We start from the raw sequence: 25009 nt of genomic DNA, 5'->3' as shown, positions 1-25009 counted from the left end.
ATTCTATTAGTTTTACCCCACTTTAAGTCATTCTATATCGACCATTGCAAATATAGAATAGTTCCTTTCCCTAACATTTTCCCTTATAAAAAGAAGGAATACACAGAAAATGAAATATTTATAATCATTTTATTTTATTTTATACACATTTTCGAAAGTTTCACTTAGCTAGCTAGAAAAAAATCATAGTGAGAAAAACACAATTCGCTTAGGATTATGGGGAGTTACAAACAAATCCAGGGGACACAGGGAAGTCGAACAAGAACGGTTCTATATATATAATAGGCATATCGAATCGGTTTTATATATTGAGTATGCTTCAGTGAATGTGCGTGTTTGTGTATGGGTGTTTTTGGGGCTCTTTGACCAACAACAGCAAATAAAAAAAACATTAAGCTCGGCTACATTTCATCTAATAGAAACTTGACGTGTCTTCTGCATCCACTTAGCTTTCTTCATCATCATCATAATCATCATTATCTTCACATTCATCTTCTTCGTTTCGTTTTCATTTAAAATAATTAAAAATAATAGTAAATAAAACACCACAGTCATGATTTTTTTTAATAGAACACAAAATATACACAAAAAGGAGTGAAGAGGGCAATACAAATTAGGGAAATTGGGATCAGGAAAAGTGGTGGGGGAAAATTGGCAAATAGCAAAATATTTACAAAAGCCGTTGGAAATTTTAAAGATATGGATAGACGGGTCAGGGAAAATAGAGATATAGTACTAGGGCAGGAATAATTGTATCAGGCGTTTCTTCTTCTATACATACTCGTATTCATATGAATGTTGTTTCCATACTTTCGCTTCGATTTTGTTTCTTTTATTGATACATATAAATAAAATTCTTTGATTCGTGTTTTGTTCTTCCAATTTTGCTTATGATTTTATAATTTTTTTGTTTTTAGTTGTTTTAACTAATTGCGTTTTTGTTATAAAAAAATTTGCTATGAATTTAAAAAAAAGATGTTGACATTGCCGGGAAATTTCTTTGATCGAACAAAATTCTCTCCGTGTGAATGAGTGGCCGTGTTTGTGTGTGTGTGTGTGGGGTGGTGTTGTGAGTGGGTGTGTGGGTCAGTGGAAAGGGGGTTATTTTTGCGGCGAGACAGAGGGAGATAGAGACAGACTTTCGGGGTGGTTGGGGGTAGCGAGTTAGAGAGGATGATCTGCTGCATTTGACTCTGTACAGGTTGGTGACTTGACTAATTCGGGCGAGGGCGTGGCCGGTGCTGACCCTTGACCTTAGATCAGCGCCGTTATCAGCTTGGCCTTGAAGTTCACGAACTTCTCGCTGGTGGCCGCAACGCGCTGCAAACGGGAAGGTAACATCGATTTTGTTAGATTTGTAGCACATAAAACCATAGTTACTCCTACTCACCAGAATCAAATCCTGGACGAGATTGGCCAGACCGCGATTGGCCAGCACAACGAGGCGCGTGACTGGGCCGGGAATGCCCTCGGTGTAGCCATCGGCGTTGCGAGTGCTATCGCCATCGGCGTCCGCATCGCCGCCCAAACTGCCGCTGCTACTGCTGCTGCTGGCACTGCCGCCCACCGAGTTGGCCGCCTCATCGCCCTGCTGGGTCTGAACACTGCCCGAAAAGAGCTGTTTGTTTGTTTGTTCGTGGAAGTAAAGTTTACCAATTAGATGCCAGGAGAACGGGTGAATGTTCAGCGCCAACGGGAGTGGTACTTACCCTCACCACATCCAGCAGGAAGTTGCCGGAGCCGCCGGCTCCCAGAGCATTGCCACTGGGCGAACCTCCTGCACCGCCGCTTGAGCCGCCGGCCAGACCCGCACCGCCGAAGCTGAGGAACCTTTTGAACAGATTACTATTGGTCAGGCCATTCCAATTCAAATCGTATGTTGTTGATCGTATGTTATCGATTAAAACGTTTCGGATGTTATTATTATTAGTATGTTGTTGAATTTCGTTGTTGAGGTCCGGCAATTCCATTTGAATTTGTTGTTGGTGGTTGTTCAGTGTGATGCAAATGTTTTTGAGTAGTTCATTTATATTTATAAGTTATTGATTTGTTGTTGAATTTTGATTTATGTTTGATTTGTTTGCAATTTATCAGTTGGGTTTCCAATGAATTAAGTATTGTTCAAATGTTGCACAATTGTAGAGTTGTTGTTGAATTGTTGTTGGGGGGTGAAAAGGGAAGGAAAGTGTATGATTAGTTGAGTGCCTAAACTTTTTTGTACAAGTGTTCTGAATATTATATAATAAATTAGACATATGCAGCCATGCACTTAGGTATCCAAATAGAAGGCATACATTTTGAACAAACGAGGAGTAGTCCTTCACTTACCTTTTGTTGCGATCGTCCAGATCGGCGGTCTCCTCCGCAGAGTCTAGGGTGAGTTCATCGATCGCCGGCGACTTGGACTCGGAGAGCTGAAGATCATTGGTGCTCAGGGCCTTTTCATTCACACCGGAGGATGGCGAGACACTGGGCAGTTCGTTGTTGAAGCTCAGCTGGATGGGCTCGTTGGATTTCAGGGGAATGGGAGCCTGGGCAACCGGCGAGGAGGCGGAGGATGAGGATGGGGACAGGGACTGGGCGGCAACTGCGGCGGCGGCTGCTTCCGCCTCCTTAACCTGGCGGGCCACTCGGATCGTCTCCTCCAATTGCTTGTTGATGGCCGACAAATCGATCTGGGTATCGGTGGCTCCATTCTTTTGGGTTTTTTCGTTTTGGATTTTTGTCATTTGATTTTTGCAATATTTTTGGTAGGGCATTTGTTGCATTGTTTTTTATTGTGCGTGTTTGTTTAGAAATTTGGAATTTGGACGTTGATTATGTGCGTGTGGGGAAAGGAAGGGGGAGGGGAGAATAGTGGTTGGTTCAAGGGGTGGTAGGAAAGCCCAAGGTGGAGGGGTGGAGGGAAAGGCAAAGCGTAGGATTTGGAGACGAGTTATGTGTGTTCAACAGTATGTTTTGTGTGTGTTTCGTTTCGTTTTGTTTTCGTTTTTTCAGTGTGTTCGGATTTGGTGAGTTCACGAAAAGTCAGGTTATTTTATAGTTTGTGAGGTTAGGGTGAATGTGAGGTTATGTGGAGACAAAGAGGTTAGGTGGTTTTGGTTGATCATTTGCACAGGCGATTTTTGTTGTCGATTGTGGTTTCGAAATCGATCGATTGATTGATTGATGGGCAGTTATCGAATACGTGCACAAATGCGTTCGATGTATTTGTGTATACATTTGCGGTTGTCAGTTATCGTTATCGGTTATCAGTTTTCGGTGGATCGTTGTTCGTAATTTTTTGATTGATTTGATTGTTTTGGTGGTGAGTTATTTGCATTGCACAAATCGAATCGGGTTTTAATGGAACATGAAAATAAAGAGAAAAAGATACAAAAATAAGCAAAAGAGAAAAACAAAAGGAGCGAGACAGCACAGATTGAAAGAGATAGAGAGAGTTAGAGAGGAGCGCTTAGTCTAGAAATCCACTTTATCAGACATCGACTATCGTTCACGCTTCCTTGGGTTTTATTTAGGCGTTAAGGTTCTAAAAAGATAATAATTAAATCTCTTTCTTTGCCAACAAAAAAAAAATGAAAATCCTTGTCAACTCTTTTGTTTTTGCTTCTTTATTCTGCGGCGGGCGGAAAACGAGGACGGCGAAATGAGTGCGGAAATGAGTACACTGAGTATCGAATATATCTGGGGATGATAGCAAAGATAGCTAAGTATGTGAATGCACTCGTAAGTGTGTTGAGTGTTCAGACGAGTGCTGTGGTGAGAAAAACACCCAACCAAACCTACAAGTTACCTTGGCATCAAAAGTGACCAATGGAGATTAATGGGTATTTTACACGCTTTTTTTCGAGTCTGTCTTGGCACCAAAAGTGTAAATGGATTTTTTTCGGGGTTTCAAAAATCTCTAGGTATATCAAAACTCACAAAAATTGTGTCTTAGAGCAGGAAGGGGAGTATTAATGTGGTATATACAAAGATGCAGGCTTTTAGACACAATTTATAAAGTTTTGAGATCACTAAAAACGTGATTATTCAGGTTTAAGCAAAAAGTCGCAAAGGATACAATTATATCGGTATATTTGGAAATGTATTAAAAAATGACTTACAAAACTAATACAATATAAATGTAGAATATATAAATTTTAATTTGTAAAAAACACCTACTAACCTAAGTGGAATGAGGGTGCGCATGAGAAGGCAGGATAGGTTGGAACAGAAAATATAGCAAATAGTTTAAAAGTAGATGCAAAGGAAAGTTTAACGAAAAGATGGAAAAGAGCGCTATAGAGGAAAAGTGAGAGGAGAACGGAGAGCGAGCGAGGGAGACATGTAGGTGGAAAACAAGAGACAGAGAGAGAGAGAAGACTGGTGAGTATGGGTGTGTTCTGGAAACTAGAGTGCTAAAGGTAATTTCAAAACAATCAAGTGTTGGTTAACAATGCCAATTCAATGAGAACTTCACTTTCATTTTATCATTCTCCTTTAATATTTATTTCAAAATTTGCAGAGGGTGGTTGGGTGGCTGTTGTAGTGCTGCGCGGAGAAATTTTGAGGAAAAGAGAAACCAATTTTAAATGCCAATTCAAAAGTACTTCTTCACAGAGTTTTGGAATATCAACCGAAAGTTGCATACAGGCGTGCTAACAAAATTTCTGTACTTATGAAATTGTTTAAAACCGTCTAAAAGTGTGAAGTGAAAAATCAAATACCAAAGTCTTCAATGAATTAATAGAATTTACATTTTTAAAATATTTTCCTGCACACTTTCGGACATCTTTAAAAGCAATTTCAAAACGTTTAAGATTTTTGTGGTATGCCACGATGCCTCGTCTTGGTGATATCTCTGTGTATTTTTTTTGCGAGTATCTCACAGTTGTTGTAGCAAACGAAACGCACTTTAGGTGGACTCAGTGGTTGTGGTACTGGTGGAGCTGCTGTCGCTGCTCTTTTCTGCATCGATCTCGTTGTCATCATCGGGTTCGAAGGTGGGGAGTTCGATGGTCACACGGGTGCCACTATCACCACCGGATGTGGTGGAGGTGCTGCTGCTGCTCTTAGAGCTCTCATCGTCATCATCATCGAAGTCCGCGTCGAAACTGGTCCTGGCCGCATTTGCAGTATTTCCCTGGATGGCGGTACGCAGAACCGTGGGTCCCAAAGTTCTCAGCAGCTTCGAGATAATGCGGTTCGCCTGCTCGTCGATTTGCTACAACAACCACGAATCGAAGTGGTGCGTATACGAATTTAGATTCGGTGGTGCAGATGCATTGAGTTTTAAGGGCGGATTGGTTGGAGTGGAGGGGAAATTAGTTAGCTTCAGTGGTTCAGTTTTGGTTACATACAATGCGGGTGTTTTCGGGGGAAGGGTTTGGTCGAGGGGTTCTACTTGCGAAGGAGCTCGGGGCCTACGGGGCATATCGAAAGTATACAATGACTTTTAATACATGTGCGGAGTGATTGTAGGGGTGAAATCTACGGAATATACGATGGTGGAGTGCGGGGCGTTGCTTCGAGGGCTCAGGGCTGTTCAAAAGTGGTTCTGATTTAAAAAAAATATAGAATAATTTCCATATTTATAAATATAAAGTTCGAACAGTATTTTTTTTTATTTTTTTTCATATCCAATTCCTTAACCACTTTACGAACTACTTTTGAACCCATTTCCGGTTCATTTGTTAAACGATGAGCGAAGGTTTCTAAACGAAATCAAAAAAATGCTTTTTCTAAATGATGTTGCTGATGCTCTCTTGTTCTTCATCTTCATCCGTATGTGTTGTTGTGCTTGTTGTTGTTGCTTTCAAATCCTTGTTTGCCTTTCGTTTTTGTATTTGTTGTTTTCTTTATCAATGCTCAATCAAAGACGGGCAATAATTTCGTAATGTTGTTGTTGTCAATTGTTGTGGCCTTTGTTGTTGTTGTGGTTGTTGGTGATGTTGTTATATTATCTCTGGTTGTAATAAAATAATTGGTAGAATTTAATAAACGATTGATATCGGCTATGATGGTTAGCAATTGTGGATCATCGATGCTGTTGTTGGTGGGAAACAGTATGTTGGTGGTTGTGGGTTCAATTGGTGGGGGTAAATCAGTGGTGCTAGAACTAGTAGTAGTGGTGGTGGTGGTGGTGGTTGTTGCAGGTAAGACTGTTGTTGTTCTTGTTGCTGCTGTTATTGCTGTCGGGGGATCAGCGGTTGTTGCTGGCTCAAAGGAGCGCGGAAACAACTGGAGCAGCTCCTCCACTGGCGTGCTAGTAGTACTGGAGGTACTACTGGTGCTAGTGGTGCTACTAGTGGTGGTTGTTGTTGGATTACTGGGACTGGTGGTTGTTGTTGGGGATGAAGATGCTTGATTGTTGGTTGGGCTTTCATCACCTTTCGATTCATCTGCTCCTGCTCCAGATTGTGGTGCAAACGTGGGCAAATCGATCTTCACCCGGCGGCTTTCTTCCACCTCGTTGGTGCTGCTCGATGGTGCACTACCTGCACTCCGTGTGGCCGGACTACTTGATGGCGCCACATCGTCATCCTCGTCAAAGTCCGCATCGAAATCGGCATCGAAATCGGTAGCCGGCGTTGTACCTCCACCGGCTGCACCACCCGCACCACCTCGGTTTCCGGCCAATATGGTATTCAGAAGACCGGGACCGGCCACCCGAATCACCTGGGCTATAATTCGATTTACTATGGAGTCGATTTCCTAGCAAGAGATCAGCGAAAGGTCAACAAAGAATATGCGGTTTGATTGCTATATTTTTTTTTTACTGGTAAATGAGATTCTTTGGTGGTTCTGCTGTTTATTTTTTGGTGGTGGTGGTGCTTTCCACATGAGATGCTGATGCAGTAGCTGATTTGTTGTTGATTTCTAGTCGATTGTTGACTGTTCTTGATGATCTTGGCCAATTGTTCGGATGATAGTATCTATTTTGCAGGCTGAAAACTCAATTGTGGGTGTGTATCTTTTTGTTCGGTTTTGTAGATTATGTGTCTATGTTCGTGTCTGTGTGTGCGCGTGTGTAGTTGCGTGGGTGGTGGTGGTTCAACCTCTGCTACTGGGTGGTGCTGGCATGCTGAGTACAGGAGGTGGTTTTGGGTGGTTGAGTGCTCGTTATGCTAGGCCTAAAGAAAAACATGCAACATTTGGTAGGTATACACATTTCTAGGAGAGGACGGGGACCAAGCCAATAATTTGTTTTTTTTTTTTTGTGGGTTAAAGCCTTAGGCTAGATATTTTGTTCATTTTGTAAATTTGCTTTTGCTCATTTTTGTTCCTTCGCAAATTCGCCATCGGGCTGGAATTCGGTTAAGTCATCGGGCAGTTGATCATCATAGTCCTTGGACCCTTCCTTCGTATCATCCCCATCATTATCTTTGCCATCATCGTCGTCTTTGGCTGGCTGTCGGGGATGGAGGCCCAGATCGAAGGCCGGATTGAGAATGGTACCCAGAACCACGGGACCAACGCGTTGCAACACATTATTCACTAGACGATTGATCTGCACATTGATCTCCTATGTGATTCAAATTCAATACACTTTCATATAAACAGGGATATATGTTTCAACTTTATTCATTTTTCTAGGGGCCTAAACCCTGGGCTAAAAGTGTCTGAGTGGATTGTTATAGATATAGCATTACGTATATGGATTTGGCTGACATTTCGGAGACAGAGGGGTCAAAGGGGGGACGGCTAATGGTTCATGTATATATATATATATTATATAAATAATATATCCAATCATGTTCTTACCTTGGTGATGTCGGGGAAAAGTTCGCGCAGCAGTCCAATCGTTCGTTTGTTGCGATCGGCTATCAATGATTCTTGGTCTTTGGCGCCCAATGTCAAGACATCGATTTCCTAAAAAAAAAGATTGAAAATATTTTTATTATTAATACATAATATTAATACATCCCAATTGCTATCTGAGCCATTTGAAACGCAGTTGACTTTCAGGTTGGGAATGACTGGTTTTAGGTGCGAATTACTTTTTCTGCGGTCGAGGTAAACAATACTACCTATATAATTTCGTACATCTGTTGCATAATATCTGGCAGTGAAACGCCGGAGAAGATGAGGCAGCAGCAGCATCAGCGGCAGATGCCAAACGAAAGAAAACAAAAGGCCCCAAAGTGCCCGCAAATTGACAAAACTTTCACTTTAGACAATGAGTCGCTGGTGGTACCCCTTGAACCCCGCCTCTTTACCCACCTTTTGGGGGCCGCCCCATGTCATTTGTGTAATCAAGTTTCAAGTGTAAATTGTAATTTTCTTGGTGTTACTCGGTGGTTACGAGGGATCTTCTATCACTACACCACCAGCGCATTAAGTGGCCCCTTGTTTAAGTTGAGTTTAGTTCAGTTGAGTGGGTGGGTGCAGGGGCTTAGTTCAGTGGGTGGTGGTGCAGCTGCTCTTTGGCCCGAAAAACAAGAGTAAAGCCAAGAGTCAGGGAGCTCAATCTCAAAAGGCCCAGGCCCAGGCCCAGAAAGCCAAATGACTTGGCAAAAAGTTGTTAACGTTAATGGGCAATTGCCAACTGTGCAGCAGCAGCAGCAGCAACATCAGCAACAACAGCAATACGCTGTCTAAGCTAAGAAAATATTGCACAATAAATTTTCAAATTGCATTAAAATTGCATTTTGTGGGCGGTGGATGAATGGCTGAATGAGCGACCCAGGAGGCGACTACCAACTTTTCGACAATCAACAGCACGAGTCACTAAGCAGCAAAAAAGCAAAGGCGACTTCTTAGTTGCAACAATTGTCAAGGTGCCACCAGGTGCAAAGGATTCCAAGCCGCTCAAAAGCAGCACAATCTAATAATATAGCATCAACACTTTAACAATTGGAAAAGTTTCTTCCGCTACTTGACAACGACTAAAAAAATAGGAAATAAGATTGTGCTGGGCAACCATTTTAATATCGCACAATGTAGTCAAAGTTTTAATACTCTTAGTGGCATGGTCATTGCGAAAATGCATTATTTGAAATGGAAAAATGTAAGCGGTGTATTTAGAAACTCAATTAATAATTACTTTTCGATTTTTTCTTTACTTTAAAAGATTACTTTTACTGTTCTCTATGAATATTTTGCATAAATTATACTACTGTATAAATAATATTGATAGATATATGTATGTACCTTGTCCATATATCATCGACGACAATACTTAATAAGTTAATAAGACAGTTGTCAATATTCTACCATTGTTTTTATCACTTGCCCATTATTCCAATTGTTAATGGCTATTGTATGTGTTCAACTCAGTTGGCCTTTCGCTGAAAACCGCATCTTGGCCACTTAATGAGATTGGGTATTTGGAATTTAGCAGGGTATTTCCATAAAATAGTCACGTTTCGCAGCCAGCCAACTTTCGAAATGCTACTTAAAGGTAGAAATGGGATCCCCAGAGCACAAATATATATATATATATATACTCGTATTTATTTATTCCTCTGCAGAGTGGATGTTGCTGCTGTTGCAGTGTTTAATTGACTCAAAAGTCAGTGCGGAAGTTGACTTTTACACGCGGGCGGAAGTTAGCAGCAGTAGCAGCAGCAGCAACAGCGACGATGATTATAATGATGAGGAGCATAAAATAAACTTTTGCTAGTTTGGCCAACAAACTGTTGCCAACTCCCTGTCCCTGTCTCTTTGCCGCTTTCGCTCGCCCTGAAGTATTCATCATATTTTAAGCTGTCTGTCAGTGTCAGTTTAGTGCGACAATTGTTTGGATATTGCCCAGATGGTTTGGAGAAGGGGCCAAGGGGGCGGATCCACCGGAGGAGAATGGTTGGGGCCCAGAAACTACTTAAGGCAAAAGTTACGTTTTTATGGGACATCTTAATGAATTTCAAATGAGTTCAAGCCCAGAAGCTGCCTCGTGGCAAACGTCATTAAAGCGAATGCTGTGAATTTTAAGCAGTCTGCAGTATGTTGTGAATTTCGTTTTTTGAGTTACCAAGGCGGAAGACAGCGCTTATATAGAATCGAAACGAAACGCTAATCGATTGACCAGCTTGCCCAAAAATATCGTCAAATGGAGAAAAAAAAAAAGAGAAACATAATCGAAAAGAAAACAAATTGTTAAAAACGCTTTAATATCGCCTTGACCTTAACCAACTTAAGGCGACTCTCGACTCAATAAAAATGCCACAAATTACTGCCATAGTCAAGATCTCATAGAAAGAGATATATAAGCGCCGACTTGGAATAAAAACTAGATTTGATAATTCATAGATTGCGCATAAATTAACAATGCAAACTGGTATATTTTATTTTATATTCGTTGATAAATAGTTACTGATTAAAATGATATTTAGGGAGAAATAATGCTGGTTTGAATGCATTTTAAACCTGGGTGTCACTGCTTATAGAGCATTTAGCTTGCGGTTATATGGCCAACAACATTCCATAAAATCAAATTGAAATTCCAATTTAATTGCTAATGCGACCTCATCGATAGTGCGTGTCATGACCGCAGTGGATTTATTTTCTATATCTAAACAGATAAATCGTGCCACGCCCATCGCTTATCCAGTGGGCTAGAGGCAAAAGGCATAGCCAAAGCCTTTTAGCCACTTGTCAGCCGGCCAATGAGGCCTTGTTCGGCGGCTAATAAAAATACGCGACACAATTAAATTAAATTGAAAAATGGGCGAAACTGGAATTCGAAAATGAATAAATCAAATGAACCACCACGACAAGACTGGATAATGGCCGGGCTTTAATTATTCTGAAGCACTGGCTAATCGCGCAGATACAACATGCATATTTTTTAGTGGCATAGAGACAACCATTTGGACTCCCTGCCGTATAAATTGTCTTTGGCTACCATCTGACTGACATGACAGACAAGGCAAGCGCGTCTCGTTTGCCACTTAGCAAAAATGCAGCTACCAACAAATTGCCAGCAGCAGCAGCAGCAACAACAGTGGACTGCGATTGACGTTTTACTTGTCGCACAATGCGGCGTATGCGTGATATGTGTACAGGAGCGCGAAGAGAGGAAGTTGTGCAGTGGTTCAGTGGTGCAGCGGCAGCAGCAGCAGCAGCAGAAGGGGGTGGTGGTTACATAAGCGGAAAGTCAGTCACTAGGTAGTAGACGTGCACTTGGCTAGGAATCAAAACTATTTTTACTCGCTGAGGGTGTAAGCTTAAGGTGGCATTAAGTGCTCTTAAATATGTGTATATATATATACCTATCATAACTTAAATCGTGTTTTTCAAGAGCGTCCAAAAGAATATATATTCCCAGCTTAATAGAACCAAATACAATGGACTATGAAACAGTGAAGATATATATTCTGCGATTGTTGTTATATCATTTCTGCCACGTGCGGAATGCCAAAGGAAGCCAGCGAGCAAGGCAAACGATACGAATCGAATGGAATCGAATTGAAGCAGACAGACAGACCGACAGACAGACAGACCGACCGAAAGAGGCAAGCAAATAAAAAAACAAGTAAAGTGGCAACAATGAAGATATCATTGCAGTTGACATCGCAAAGAAAATTGTCCACAGCTTCGCTTATTTATATACATTTTTCTCCGATTTTTCCAGCCCCATCTCTTCTTGAGAGCTAGTTCAATCGCCATTGTCATCGTCTCGTTAAATGATTTATGGCGCAAGGTATGTCAACACGCCGAGATGAACATCAGCTCCGACTACGGTTGAACTATATTGTATATAAGTATATATGTATATATACGCATCGACTACGACTATGACTACGACTTCGACTTCGACTTCGACTTCGACTTCATTAACGTATCAGCGTTTTGTGGGCTAAATTTTGACCCAGTTTTGGCTCTCAACCACATAGCCAAATTGGGCAACAACAAATGCTTACCGTTTTGTGTAACATTTGCTTTTCGGTTGGAAGTTTTTTTTTTTCATTTTTTGGCCCATTCAGCAGATGTTCAAAGATTTTATTGTAAACTGCGTGGGTGCAGGCATTTAAAATATATATATATATTATGTGGTGCATGGTATCACAGCTTAAAGTTTCCTCATACTCTGTTAAGCAATTTAGCAAGCCATTTTAATGGTATCTCGTTAAAAAAGATGAGCACCTTTAAGCATATCATTTGCATATTATTTTACGTTACATTTTAAGAACTATTATTTAAATTTATCACTTCTGTTGCGTAAGTACATTGCTGTCCAATATATTTTTTAGCTCCCACTTAAGATAATTACCAATTGCTACTTCTTAACAACCGCTTTTGGTTTCACAAATAAAAAACACTATAGGTTAATTTAATTATCATGTTAAGTGGCCATTTGTTTGCTAATGCTTCCTTTAGTTTTCTGTAATATTTAAATACCAGGATCAGCAATACGACTTTAACCAGGAAAAGCGATCTTACAAGTTTTGTTTATGGTTTTCACATGAACATAAATGTAATTGCACGCCAGCTTTGATTGACAAATATTGCGACGTTGATTTTATTCATATATTTTTGATAATTTTGTTGTTGCCACACACACAGCCTTTGGGCTATGTGGAGATTTCAACGATTTCGGAGATTTGTGCAAATTTGTTGCACAAAGTGAAAGCCATAATATGACATAAAACAATGCTAAAAACTGGCCAGCTCTCTGGCCGAATAGTTTCGGCTAACAAATTAGCAGGGGGCTGGGTGTACGGGGTGCTAATTGCCGACACAGTGATACAATGATCTCCAACGATGATCGAATGGTATGAGTGTGGGTATGGGAATACTACGAATACGAATGGGAATTGTGGGGAACTGTCTCGCCGCTCGGCAATTAAGTAATAAAATAGCAGAGCTGCAGGGGCTTGCTCAACTCAACTGGCAAAGAGTCCGGTTTTTTTGGCCAGGCCAACACCCAGCTGAGGCTTAATACATCAAAAAAAAAAAACATAGGCAAACGGCAGCTAAGGAAACAGGTACCAAGTGTGCCAACTTCCTTGGAACTGGTACTGGTCTGCTCTCCAAGAGATCGCAGCTCTGATCCAGTCACGCAGGTTGGACGGGCCCAGAGACCCCGAGACCCGAATTGGCCAGGCCAAAAGCCGCATAGCCAAAACCAAAACCAAAACCGAAAAGTAAAAGGAAGTTTTCGCCGACTGGGCGACAAACATGTTTGGCCGCTTCCTCCCCCTTCCCAAAAAAAGCAGCCCAATCCAAGTGCAAATTTGTCAAGCAAATATGGTCGAAAGGGCAACTGAGGCGGCAGCACGCGCTACTCTGCGCCAACTGAATGCTAGCGAGGGTCGCTCTAAGAGTTCCAGCACATTTGCCATTAACTTGATCACTTGACCAATGAGGTTTATGGTCTTCAATTGTTTTATTACAGCATGTCCGTTTAATAGATCTTTTACGATTTCATAAATAAATAGTCAAACGACCTTGTTCCTTTGTTTTGAAACCACCCCTGCCTGAGAAAGAGTCTATGAAAGCTTTGAATAATATTTGTTTTGCACACTCGCTTGTTTGATTTTTGGCTACTTTATCACTTTCTTGATACACTAAGCAAAGTAAATATTTATTCTGTATTAGGCTTCTCTATAGAAATTGATAGCTTTATTATGAATTTTAGCACGAGCAGAAAATTAGTTAATGAATGATTCTAATTCAGAGATTTTATTCCCGAAAATATACCAATTTAATCTTATTTAGAATATAACCCCAAAGGTATTGAGAACTATGGTGGACTCACCTTGCCATTGGCAAGCGGGATTTGGAGGACGTCCAGCTCGGAGTTGCCGTTGGCGGGCTGCGGGAGCGGTACGGCGCTGATGAGGCAGGCGGCGCTGCCGAGGATCAGGAGCGCCAGGATGTGCTGTCTACTTGGCTGCCTCATGCTGTCTCTGTTGCGTGCGTGTGTGTGTGTGTGTGTGAGCGGGACGTGGGAGTGTGTGGGTGTGCTGGAACGAGATAACATGCTAATTAATGATAATGCAGAGACAAAGACGGCGACAAACTATGCATAAAGGTCAGCGGGCGGTGACCTTCTGTTATCGCGCGCGTTTCTTACACCTTTGAAATCGGAAATATATATAAGATAAATAAAACGGAATCGAAGCCGATAAAAAAATCGAACATCATGTTGATTTCGAGTCTGTGGTTTCGGTTAATCTTTTTTTATCCAACCGTTTGTTTGGCTTGCTGGCTATTCTCTGGCCATCAAGGTCTTCGAAACGATGCGGATGCTAACGATAACTGTCAATAGGCGATGGCCAATGGCCAATGGCCAACTATGGCGGTGGTTTGGTCAAGTTTAAATATTGGACATTTCTTGGGCAAATCGGCGTATGAGTAATGCCAGCAGTATTAGTGTGCTGCAACGGCGAGCAGTTTATAAATCACAACAAAAAATTATGTAATTTTTTGTTCACTTTTTTATATTTGGCCAGCAGCAGCAGCAACCAGTATTTGTGTGTCTGTTTTATTTTTTGTGCAATTTCTACGGCTAAAGCTTTTTAAAGCTGGGCTTTTGTTAAAAATGAAATTGAATAAGGCCCAGTGAAAGAGAGAGATAGAGAGAATGATAGCGATAGAGAGGGATGGCGGCAGACAGGTGCGAAAAGCAAGGCATCAGTCGTAATTACACACAAAAATGTGAGAAACTGCATCAAAAACAAACCAAACTCGAAGCTCTAATTGAAGAAAGGCAGTGGTGGCGTGGAGAGCGGGAGGGGTATAATTTCTTTGGTCAACAGCTACGCAAAATTATGAGTCATCGCGAACTTAATGAGAGAAACTAAGTACATAGTAAGGGAAACCGTAAATTAGAATCGCTGATTGCCTTATTAGACTTTGACACGAATGTGAGATGACATTGCGAGCTCAAAGGTTAAGGCTTTGCCAATTGGAGATCAGCTGGTGAAAAGTTGAATAACAGATGGAAATACGTCGCCAACAGGTAAATACTAAGCCAATTATAATCAGAAAAAGCTAAACAACTAATAAAATGAATCACCTCGGACTAGGGGCTTGAGCTCTTCTTCTGAGGGAAACTCTATAAAAAGTTAAACAAATCCCATCTGATTCAAAACCATTATATTAAAATGGGAAATATAACAAGCAGCATAAAACTAATCAAGAACATGCAACATCTGCAAATTTAGTGTCAAAACTATATAACCTAAATCTGGGCAACGCCCATTTAAAAATCATAATAAATGAACTCGGGGAAACTCCGAATGCCCAAGAGCTAAGTCATCTTCGGCTGAGGCATGCAAGAAATGAACTTGAAAGCGTATTTTGGGCCGTTTTGTTTTGGCCGCCTTTGCTGCTGTTTTGTTTTTGTTTTGCTGTCAATCAGGCAATCACTCCAGCAATTTGGCAATACAAAGAAAGGGGGAACTTCAAAACTGGGGATTGCCACCTCGAGGCGAACGTGCAACGCTGATGGTCCGGTCATCGTCATCGTCATCGCCATCGTCTTCTTCTTCATTGCTGGCCCGTCGTCTTAACTTGGCCCGAAGTCTGCTGGCTGTTAAAGTAGGGCGTAAGCGCCAAAAGCCAAAAAAAACCGACGAAGGCGACCACAACAGAAAAGCAAAAGAGAAAGAGCGAAAACCGGCAACAACAGAGCTCCACCAGATGTTATGTCATCTTTGGGCCAGTTGCTTTTACTTTCAAGCTCTCCTTCTCTTTCTCCCGCTCTCTCTCTTTCACAGTCTTTCTCTCCCTCTCTTTCACTGTCTTGCCCTGAGCTGATCCATTTGCTTCTAACAATTGTCCGAAAAGTGATCAGTGATCAACAACGTGACTTGACATCTACCATTCGGTTTATTTTTTGTGTTTTTGCATACGGAACTTGGGGCTTTTATGATTACGACTCACTGGCAATTGCACAAATATCATAAAACTCATAAAAACGAAAAATCCGCATCTGGCATTGAGTGCATGCTTCGGCATGGACATGTCGTAATTAAAAGGCAAAGCCCCCTAAAACACAACAGCGATAATCAAGGCTTGAGTGGGATTTCGGATATCTGAGGGATTTTGAAATATAATTTAAGCCAAATGACTGGGTGATTTCAAAAAAAGAAAAAAAATAATTAAAAAAAAAAACTCAAGTAGTGCACTTCCTGTGTCTCATAGTTTGCAATTAAAATTCGCCCTTGCGGAGTTTGGGTTCAGGGAAACGGTGCGTATGCGTGATATTTTTACAGGGACTGTGAAACTTTTGTAGTTCCTAGTAACTATCCAAGTTCCACAAACTATCTAAAGAGGGGAGCTCAGAAGAATCCAAATAAGTTTGTTTATTCTACTGTTTATAAGGACAGGTATAGGGGTAGGGGTTTGAATTAGAAAAATTCCGAATAAATTCTGGAAAACTCCAAGTCATATTATTTGAAGTCCCCATCTTCATCTTTCATCTTAGTTTCTACAGATATTTGAATAATATTCAACCGGCTTGTCAATTTACTCCCTGAAGACATCTGTTCCACTTAAGTACCCGCCAGATAAAGCCCCTCGCCAATCGATTTCAGCACTGCACACGAAACCTCTCGAAACGCAACTTGAAAATTGGCAATCAAAAACGTTTTTGTGTTAACCAACTCGCATTAATTGGGCAATCCAAGCAAGGCAAATGAATGCAGCAAATGAGAAATGAGACAAAACCGAAAATAGTTCAGCACACGCGTCAGGTATTTATATGTTTTTGTGATTTTTTCGTTGTGTTTTTTGTTTGCTTCAGTTATTTTATATTATTGTTCACAAACCAAGTATTCTTTAAAAATTGTTAGGCACAGCAAAAAAAAATTGGAAAAAAATATAGTACAATGTTTTTGTTTAAGTTTTACAATCCGAGTTTTGGTGGTTTAGTTTCTGTGTTATATCCTCACGAAAATAGTTTGTTCTTTGCGATTTATTTTTTAGCACATCACATTGTTGTTTGGGGGGGATACATACGCGTTTTGGCCAAAATGTAAACAGCCCAAAAAAAAATATATCTCTTTTTTGTCTAAAAAAGAAACAGCAACAATTGCGTGGATCGGTGGATCAGTGGATCGTGGATCGGTGGTGCGACTGACTGCGACTGCTTCTCTTTGTGGTCTGGGCTGTTGGGCCTGCAATTGATTACTAACGTGATTTTATCACACACAAGCGACTAAAGCTCGAGACAAAGCGCGCCGTGTACGCCGGCAGCGGCGTTGGCAGCGGCGCCTCTGAAAAAACGCCCGCCGTACCGCCTCCGTACCGCTTGAGCCGCCTCAAGTCCAAGTCGAGCCGCTCGAGTTCCGCTCGAAACGAAAACGAAAGTGAGCGCCAAAAGTCAAGCTTGAGTCGCTCGAGAGCTTGACCAGGCTTTTTGAGTGGTTTCCACTGGCGTTTCATTATTATTTTTACTCGTTTTCATTTTTTTACGAGTAACTCCTGCAGTTTTTATTTTTTTTTGTGTCTTTTGTATTTTTCCCATTTTTTCGACAAGACGATTACGCGGAAAGTTTCCGCCTCGTGACTGCCAGCTTCAGTTTGTCAGTTTGTCAATCTCCATCAGCTGGCTCAGTTTGTCAGTGGGCCGTGGCCAGGATTAGAGCCAGTTTTATTTTCGCCTTTTTATTTTTATTTTTACATTTTTTTTTCTTTTACTATTTTTCGTATTTTTAGTTTAGGGGCTTACACAACCTCCTGTGCAGCTGCGCATCTCGAAGATGCATTTTTATTGCCGCTTCCCTGCGATACCAAATAATCGTTGGAGTTGCATTTATCGATATTGCCAGACGCTACAATCGGACACTTCAATTTGATTCGATTTGATTGCAGTGCCCATTACCATTCCGCATTCCGAAAGTTAGGCAGAAAACAAATAAAGCAACAGATGTCTTTGGCTTGAAATGGAAAATTTTATGAAAATTGCCAGCCAAGTCGTGGGGTTAATGGAAGTCGTGACATCGCACCACCATTCAGAATATTTCGAGTTACTATTCAGAGGTACTTAATATGTATGAGTTCTTAAAACATTGCTAGTTTCTATGATTAAGAAATAAAGCTCAGTCGGGGAAACAAAACATACCTTTAATGACTTATTTAAATGCTAATGGGAAGGAATATGTATTTTAAAATGCATAAAACGGTGAAGCTTAAGCATTGACAATTTAATGTATTTATTTTTCCAGACACTGTGCAATAGTTCTGCTGAAAAAATCTTCGAGCAAATATAACTCTCATTTATAAACACATACTTTTGATATTATAGAATTATTATATTATTATTATTGTTATATACAAATTTGTTCAACTCCTGTCAAAGTTTCGAGCGCTTGAAGGGTTCAAGTAAGTTCACTGAACTTGGTCTTTGGTCCACAAAATTCTATGAAGTGTTCCACCACTTAGCGCCTTGAGGGTCTAACTGGGCCCAAAGGTTGGCCACAAAATTTCCGCCCTGTCATGCTGGCCATGCACTTTGGCCAAAAGCCACTCGATGATAATCAGAAGCAGAAACCTTCGGAAAAAAAATAAAGAAACTCAAAATCGAATACTGACCAACCGCAAGACAATGTCTCCGAACTGTGGTTAGCGACAGTTATGAGTTGTTCTTGAATGATCGATCATGGTGATAATGATCGTTGTGGCCATAATCACGATGGAGATGAAGACGTAGCGTTAATATGACCTTCGGAAGAATCAGAACTAGCAGCAGCCAGTCGGCTGTGGACGACATTTTTGATAGTTTTCAGTAAGCAAGTGAATGGAATTCCAGCTCCTAGGCTACAGTGAGGCATGGCTAAGGGGTCTTAAGGAAGCTACCGATTAAAACAGCTTGGAAACATTTATATTCTAGTAAAAGTAAGACTTTAAAAAATTAATTGCTTATTGCGTATACTAGAAAATTGCATATCAATATTTTGCCATTCAAGTTGTTAAGCCTAATTTCCTCTGCCAGTTTTTTTTTATATTAGACATAAACAAGTCTACCAGGTATTATTATTTGTATTAATTTTTTTATTAAAGAGACCACTGTGCTGCCAGTGTGAACCGGAAGCTAGTGCTCAATGCGACTAGATTCGAATCGATTCCATTGGATTCGATTTACTTCGATTTGATTATTGGTTCGAGCATCGCTCTTTTATTTGGTTTTTATATATGATTTTCCATTTTTTTTTCTTTTTGGACTGGGCAACCGCATTACCTTCGGCGGCGGACTGTCGCCGCTCTGAAGGATAACCGGTAACCGGTAGGCGGCTTTTGTTTTGTTTTTTTGGCTGGCGTTGCCCTGGGTTAACGACCAACTGGCGCAAAAGTGTGGAAGTGCAGGCAGACATGCATGGCAGGCTACAAATTACGCATACGCCGCTTTGTACCGAGCCCAACTGGAGCTCAACTGGAGATACTGTATCTCGTCGATTGCAAAAGCAAGAGTAGCAAAAATAGCTAAAGCAAAGCAACAGCTGAAAAGCAAAAGCAAAGCAATAGCAAATGCGAAGGCAGGCAAGCCAAAATCAGTCAGTCAGACTAGTGAGACTCACTAAACTAACTCACTAAAAGTTGCATGCGTTCGAAATCAGTTTAAGGTGAATTAGATTTTGACACACATACAGCGACAGCGTTTTGCATAAACCAAAAAAAATACAAAAATATACGAATATACGAAAATTATGAAATTAGTCTCAGTTGCCTGGGTCGTTCGCTTTTGCGAAAAGCAAAAGCTGCCAAATCGAAAATGACAACGAAATTAGCTTTAATGGCCGGACCTCAGACTCTATTGTCTAGTTCTTCTTGTTGTTGTCGCGACGATGCCACGCCCATATGGGCGTTCGCAATTTGCATAAGATCTTCTATTTGAACCCGAACACCAAAAGGTTCAACTGCTCAGCACGAGACAAAGCCAGAAATTCTTAACTACTTAAGGTTCTGTTGAATAGCAGTTTTAGGTCTAAATGTACACACTTTTTTCCAGGAAAAGTAAGTTGAATTGCATATTTTGTATTCTAATAGATATTTGAACAATAAAAATTAAGTAAAATTACTCTGGCCATTTGGGTTCCCTTTTAATTCGCATAAAAACTCAAAGTTACCATATATGTAGAATTTGAATACCTCTGCCATTTGTTCGACTTCTTTGGGGACCCTCAACGGCCCTGGAAAGCAACTATAGTTGGTATACAAGAGGGCCAAAGTGGCGGAGCCCATTGTCCCTGCCATTGAACGGCAATTCATGGCGCATCAATTAATTCTGGCGACGTTGACATGGCTTTAAATCGAGCGACTTGCAGACGAAGATCCATTGGAGCGGCAATCGGGGGCTACACAGATAGGGGGGCTTTTGAGGGGTATATTGTGCAGATTACTGACAGTTCACTTTGCCGTGTGCCCAATGGTGCAATTAAATGTAAAGACATCGCCGAAGTCACTGCCATTGTTCGTTCGGTGTTTGTTTCTTGTTTCTTGTTGCCTGTTGCTGTTTCAGTTTCTGTTTTAATGGCAGCCCATAGACAATAACAAGGTTGGTCTACAGTTTTTGTGCTTCGTTTTCAGTACTCTTTGGATTTGATTTAATTGCCAGCGTTTTTGGCCCATTACAGGGACTTAATTCTTCGATTTTATGAGTAATCCGGCAAATAGCTGTGCCGACGAGACCCTGAACGGGATGATGATCTACGGTTCGGACTCTGACCCGGATTGAAGTCGTATCAATCGTCACGTTTCACGTTCCACGTTCCCAGTAAACGCACACACAAAAAGCCGAGCTGAGCCTTGCATAAATTAGCGATTGCCAAAGTCTCTCGGCGTTTTTGTCTCAGTTTCTCAGCCTCCGACGGTGACTAATTGCAAACAATTACTAATATTAAGTACGAGTGGTTGTCCGAGTGTTCAAATAATCAGAGATACAAAGTGTCCCAAATGCAAGCAGACAACTTGATTTCTGGCGTGAAAAGGAAGCTGTCACATTGGGAGATTGGGCCACGATTCAATCGATGAGAGCGAATTTAAAATACTCTGCAAACCAACAAAAATCTTTGTTGATTAGTGAAAGTAAGGGTATACCAGATATAAATCCAAATATAAATAAATATTTATCATATATGTAGTATGAAAACTGAAAAATATATTTATAAAGCTTCGAGAGTACTTCAACTCAACTTTTCATATGGCTTATAATATGCGTATTTATTTCTGGCTTTAAGCACTTCAAAACCGATTTTTAGTTTACAATGGACTTTACACTCATGGTCAAATAGTTATAAGTCCGCAAATTTACAAATAGTTTATATACATTCGGGAAGATGCTGATGTTGGACTTTCGGCAGGCAATGAGCTCATAAAGTTCACAATTATTCACTCAAACACTTTGCGAATTGCGGCAGGGAAATGCAATGGTATGTGTGTGTGTGTGTCCATGTGCTTGGTATGAAAGGCAAAAATATCATAATGCATTTAAGCCAAGTTAACATGTTAACAATTCTGTGGCTGCGGCGGCTTTTGGTTTTGGCCGTCATTTTCAGTTGATTGGCAAACCGAACGTGGTGGCCCACCGAAAAAAAAGAGAAGAGATAAAATTAAAAAGTTTTGGTTAGACAGGGGCGGTGGTGGGTTAGGGGGCGTGGTCCGGCAGTAGTGCTGTGAAAAGGCCGCGACTCTGTAGTGTCATGATTTATCGGAGCTGCCTGGATAACTTTTTGCCCTCAAAAAGAAAAAAAACTAAAAGAAAAGTACGTGATATTGATCAGGTTAACTCAGGGGTTTTTTCCAAAACAACAATTTTGTATTCGGTGACACCGAAAACAAGAATATTACCCACAACTCTTTAACACCATGACTTGGCGGATATCAATCAGGCAGGCCTTCTGGCAGCTGTTGCCTAAATTTAGACTGTCTGGCTTTGATCGAAGTGATTGGCCGAAAAATAAAAATAAATGAGAAACCGCTGCACAGAGCTGTAAATAATTAAATCCATGAGTTGGCGCAAACAAAAGTGGCAATTGTTGTTAATGGGAGAGCAACGCGAATTGGGTCATTAGTCTGGAATCAAAAAATCCTGAGCGGGAAGTCAGACCAACGGCAGCCAATTACACAATATTTTCAACGAGATTTTAACAGCAAGTGATTGCATAAACTGGGGGATTATATTTAGATGGATTGCCTGTGCAGTAAACACATCCACTTTATTTATAAATATTCCATTACAATTTATTGGGGCCACTTTCTGCGCACACACTTTGGATGGAAAATAAGGACAACGATTTCCGGTAAAAGTTCCATATGTTCGAAGGGGTTATTCATCATTACTTGGCCAAATGTAGTAATAAAGTTAAATAAATAAGTGATTTTAATATCCGATAATCAACGTAATAGAATTTTTTCACTCTTTGGCGGATTTAAAAGAAAACAGTATTTATACATTTTTGCATGTTTTGTCGTTTAGCAAAAATTAGCAAAAAATTAGAGTTTTTATTTTGGAATACAGTTTGATTGGGAATTTAATAATGAGCTCAACGAGGCATTTCATGTTCAGACAATTATTTTGAAAGTTGTGGCCAAAATACTGATTATTTTATGACAGACAATCGGCTTTTTGCAAAATGCGATATTTACGAATGGGATTTTCGTCATTACTTGGCTAAAAATGCAAATAAAAATGAAAGAATTACTGTTTTTAGCAGCCAATTATCATTGCTAAACATCCCTATCACTTTTTGACGAATTTTGAGAAATTAATTTTTGGCTGAATTTTCGCATTTTTTTGTAAGGGGTAACATCATCAAAATTTGGAAAAAATGGCAAAAAATAGAGTTTTCATTTTTGAACACAGTTTGATTGGAAATTTAATGACGAGTTCAACGAGGTATTGCATTTCAGATTTGGACAATTATTTTTTACGTTGTGGCTATAAAATGACGGAATTATGACGGAAATTCTGCAATTTCTAAAATTCGATGTTTGCGAAGGGGATTTTCTCCATAACTTGGATAAAAATGATCGTAGAGATAAAAGAATAACTGTTTTGAACAGCTTATTACTTACGCTAAACATCCTTATCATTTTTGGACGTATTTAGGTAATTTAATTTTTGGGTCAATTTTCGCATTTTTTGTAAGGGGTAACATCATCAAAATTTGCAAAAACGGCAAAAATAAAGAATTTCTTTTGTGGATACAAAAATAATAAAAAGGTGAAGTTATGGTAAATACTATGGAATTGGAATGCAAAAAGGGGTGGGGTGGGGGATTTTCAAAGCTATTATTTAAAGATAAAATGTCTAATGGCATTGCATTTATATGTGCCTCGCTCGCATTTATTTGATTTCTGCATTAGCATTTAAGAATAACGATCGGTCGAACTAGTTTGGCTTTGGAGATGACAGATTAGCTTAATCTCAGCGTATCTTTGGCTGTTTCTTCAGTCCGCCAATTAGCAGAAATTAACTCGAAGGACTTCTGATGGCCAAGTGTGCGTATTGTTTGGGCCAGGCCAAGCCATTCCAGCGATTTGTAGCCTAGAGGTTAAACCAATTGTATAACAAGCGCTAAGAGGCTGCGCCAAATTCAAGTGGTTAGGGGTACAACAAAAAAATAATGGAAAAATAAATTGCAGCAACTAGTTTGCTTTTAATATTTATGGCGCTATTTATTATGTTAATTTCTGAGCACGGCGATTTCTCACAGGCAAACGAATCAATCGTTTATATTGTTTTTTTTTCTTTCTAGCCGCTGCCCCAATTCGCAGATTAAATGAAGGCAAAAATCGCTGGGAGTCGTAAAAGTGCAAAGTGTATAACTAAACCGCATTAAAGTCTAAAAGTGGCCTGCAAAACTGCAACTCCGTCTCTTTCGGATTTTCAGCATTAGTGTTTAGTATATGTTGCCAAGCAGCGAAACGAAGTCAAACGATTTGGCAAGGTTATTATTTATTGCACAAAGATATGTGTTAATAATACACACAAACACGAATCGAGTTTCGAATACCGCAGAGTTGCCAGTTAGAGTCGAGTGCTTTTTTTCGCCTCCAACAATTGTCAATAAACCCTAATTGCCAGAGATCGTAATTCTCCGAGTACAATGTCAAGTGCCGATGGCTCATTAGCGATGGAGTGTGGTTATCGCCATTTCCGCTTCCGGCTGCGGTCCAAATAAAAAGGGTTTTCCGCTGCGAAAAATGACCACACATTGAAGAACTTGAATGCGAAAAATGAGGAAAATAAATACCCATAACGATGGCAATTAAAAGTGGAGAAGTGACAAAGAAAACAATCCTTTTCTTTGGCGGCTTAACAAATCAGTTCACAAGACACCGGCTGAGCCTCAAATATATTCAGACATTCGAAATTGATTTCCATTTGAAGGCTAAATGCAAGATTGATCGGAATTTAAACACTTTTAACATGTTTGGCTTATGTTATATTTGAAGTGTTTATAGCACGATTTTGGCATGTTTTAAAACGGGATTTTGAGTGACTTGAAGATTTTTAAATATGTCTTTCCAACAGATGGCCATGTCATGTTATAAATAAACAATAACATTTGTACACACCTAAGAATATTTTAAGCATCTCGATAACCTATTTGTATCTCAAATCAAGGCTGCTCCATTGACAAAGATTCCAAGATATATAAAGTAAAATAGATAAGTAGAAGAATATTTAATTTATTGCATTAATTTTGTATAAAGGGTTCTGAAATCATCACCCTTGAGCATGTAAGGTTCAACCTGCTAATGAATCTGACTCATCGCCCCGTGAATGCCACAAGTGACTTACTATATCAGATCGTAAAGTTGCCATTAGATGGCTGAATTAAAAGCCAAAATCTGAGGGCAGTCGAAGCATTAAAGGGCACAACATTTGCACAAAGTGAAACAATTATATCATTATTGTTTTGGCTTAGCTCGTTTTATTGTGCCCCATAATTACGGCTGTGGTTTCGTATTTTTTTTTTTCGGGGGCCACTAAGAAACGTTTACTGAAAACGTTGATACACAGGAAAAAATTATAATTACAATACATATAAAACTACAAAAGAAAGAGTACATCACTAAAATAAAATGCATTTATTTAAGTTAGTAAATATAAATTTTTTGCATCGAAAAG

The 25009-nt window shown here is 40.1% G+C and overlaps 1 protein-coding gene across 6 annotated transcripts; it reads right to left on the bottom strand.

The window, feature by feature from the left end:
* Positions 1 to 110: 110 nt before the first annotated feature.
* On the bottom strand, positions 111 to 17098 carry LOC6739894 (cell wall protein DAN4). Of its 6 annotated transcripts, none has more exons than XM_016180983.3 (7): positions 16894 to 17087; positions 13685 to 13892; positions 7747 to 7854; positions 2329 to 2696; positions 1710 to 1845; positions 1391 to 1618; positions 111 to 1320 (listed from the first exon to the last, which is right to left on the bottom strand). In XM_016180983.3, the coding sequence occupies exons 2-7, from the start codon at positions 13826 to 13828 to the stop codon at positions 1255 to 1257; spliced, it is 1050 nt and encodes a 349-aa protein (XP_016038728.1). In that variant the 5' UTR covers positions 13829 to 13892; positions 16894 to 17087; the 3' UTR covers positions 111 to 1254. The 6 variants fall into 6 exon arrangements, with proteins under 6 accessions (XP_016038728.1, XP_016038727.1, XP_039152457.1 ...); XM_016180982.3 differs by having other exon boundaries at positions 1710 to 1830; XM_039296523.2 differs by lacking the exons at positions 111 to 1320; positions 1391 to 1618; positions 1710 to 1845; positions 2329 to 2696 and adding exons at positions 4061 to 4533; positions 4897 to 5206 and having other exon boundaries at positions 16894 to 17095.
* Between the last annotated feature and the right edge of the window lie 7911 nt (positions 17099 to 25009).

The sequence above is a fragment of the Drosophila simulans genome, chromosome X, assembly GCF_016746395.2.
Source record: "Drosophila simulans strain w501 chromosome X, Prin_Dsim_3.1, whole genome shotgun sequence".
Lineage (NCBI taxonomy): Eukaryota > Metazoa > Arthropoda > Insecta > Diptera > Drosophilidae > Drosophila > Drosophila simulans.
The sequence above is the reverse complement of the archived record's forward strand: the minus strand, read 5'-3'. Positions and strand labels throughout refer to the sequence as shown.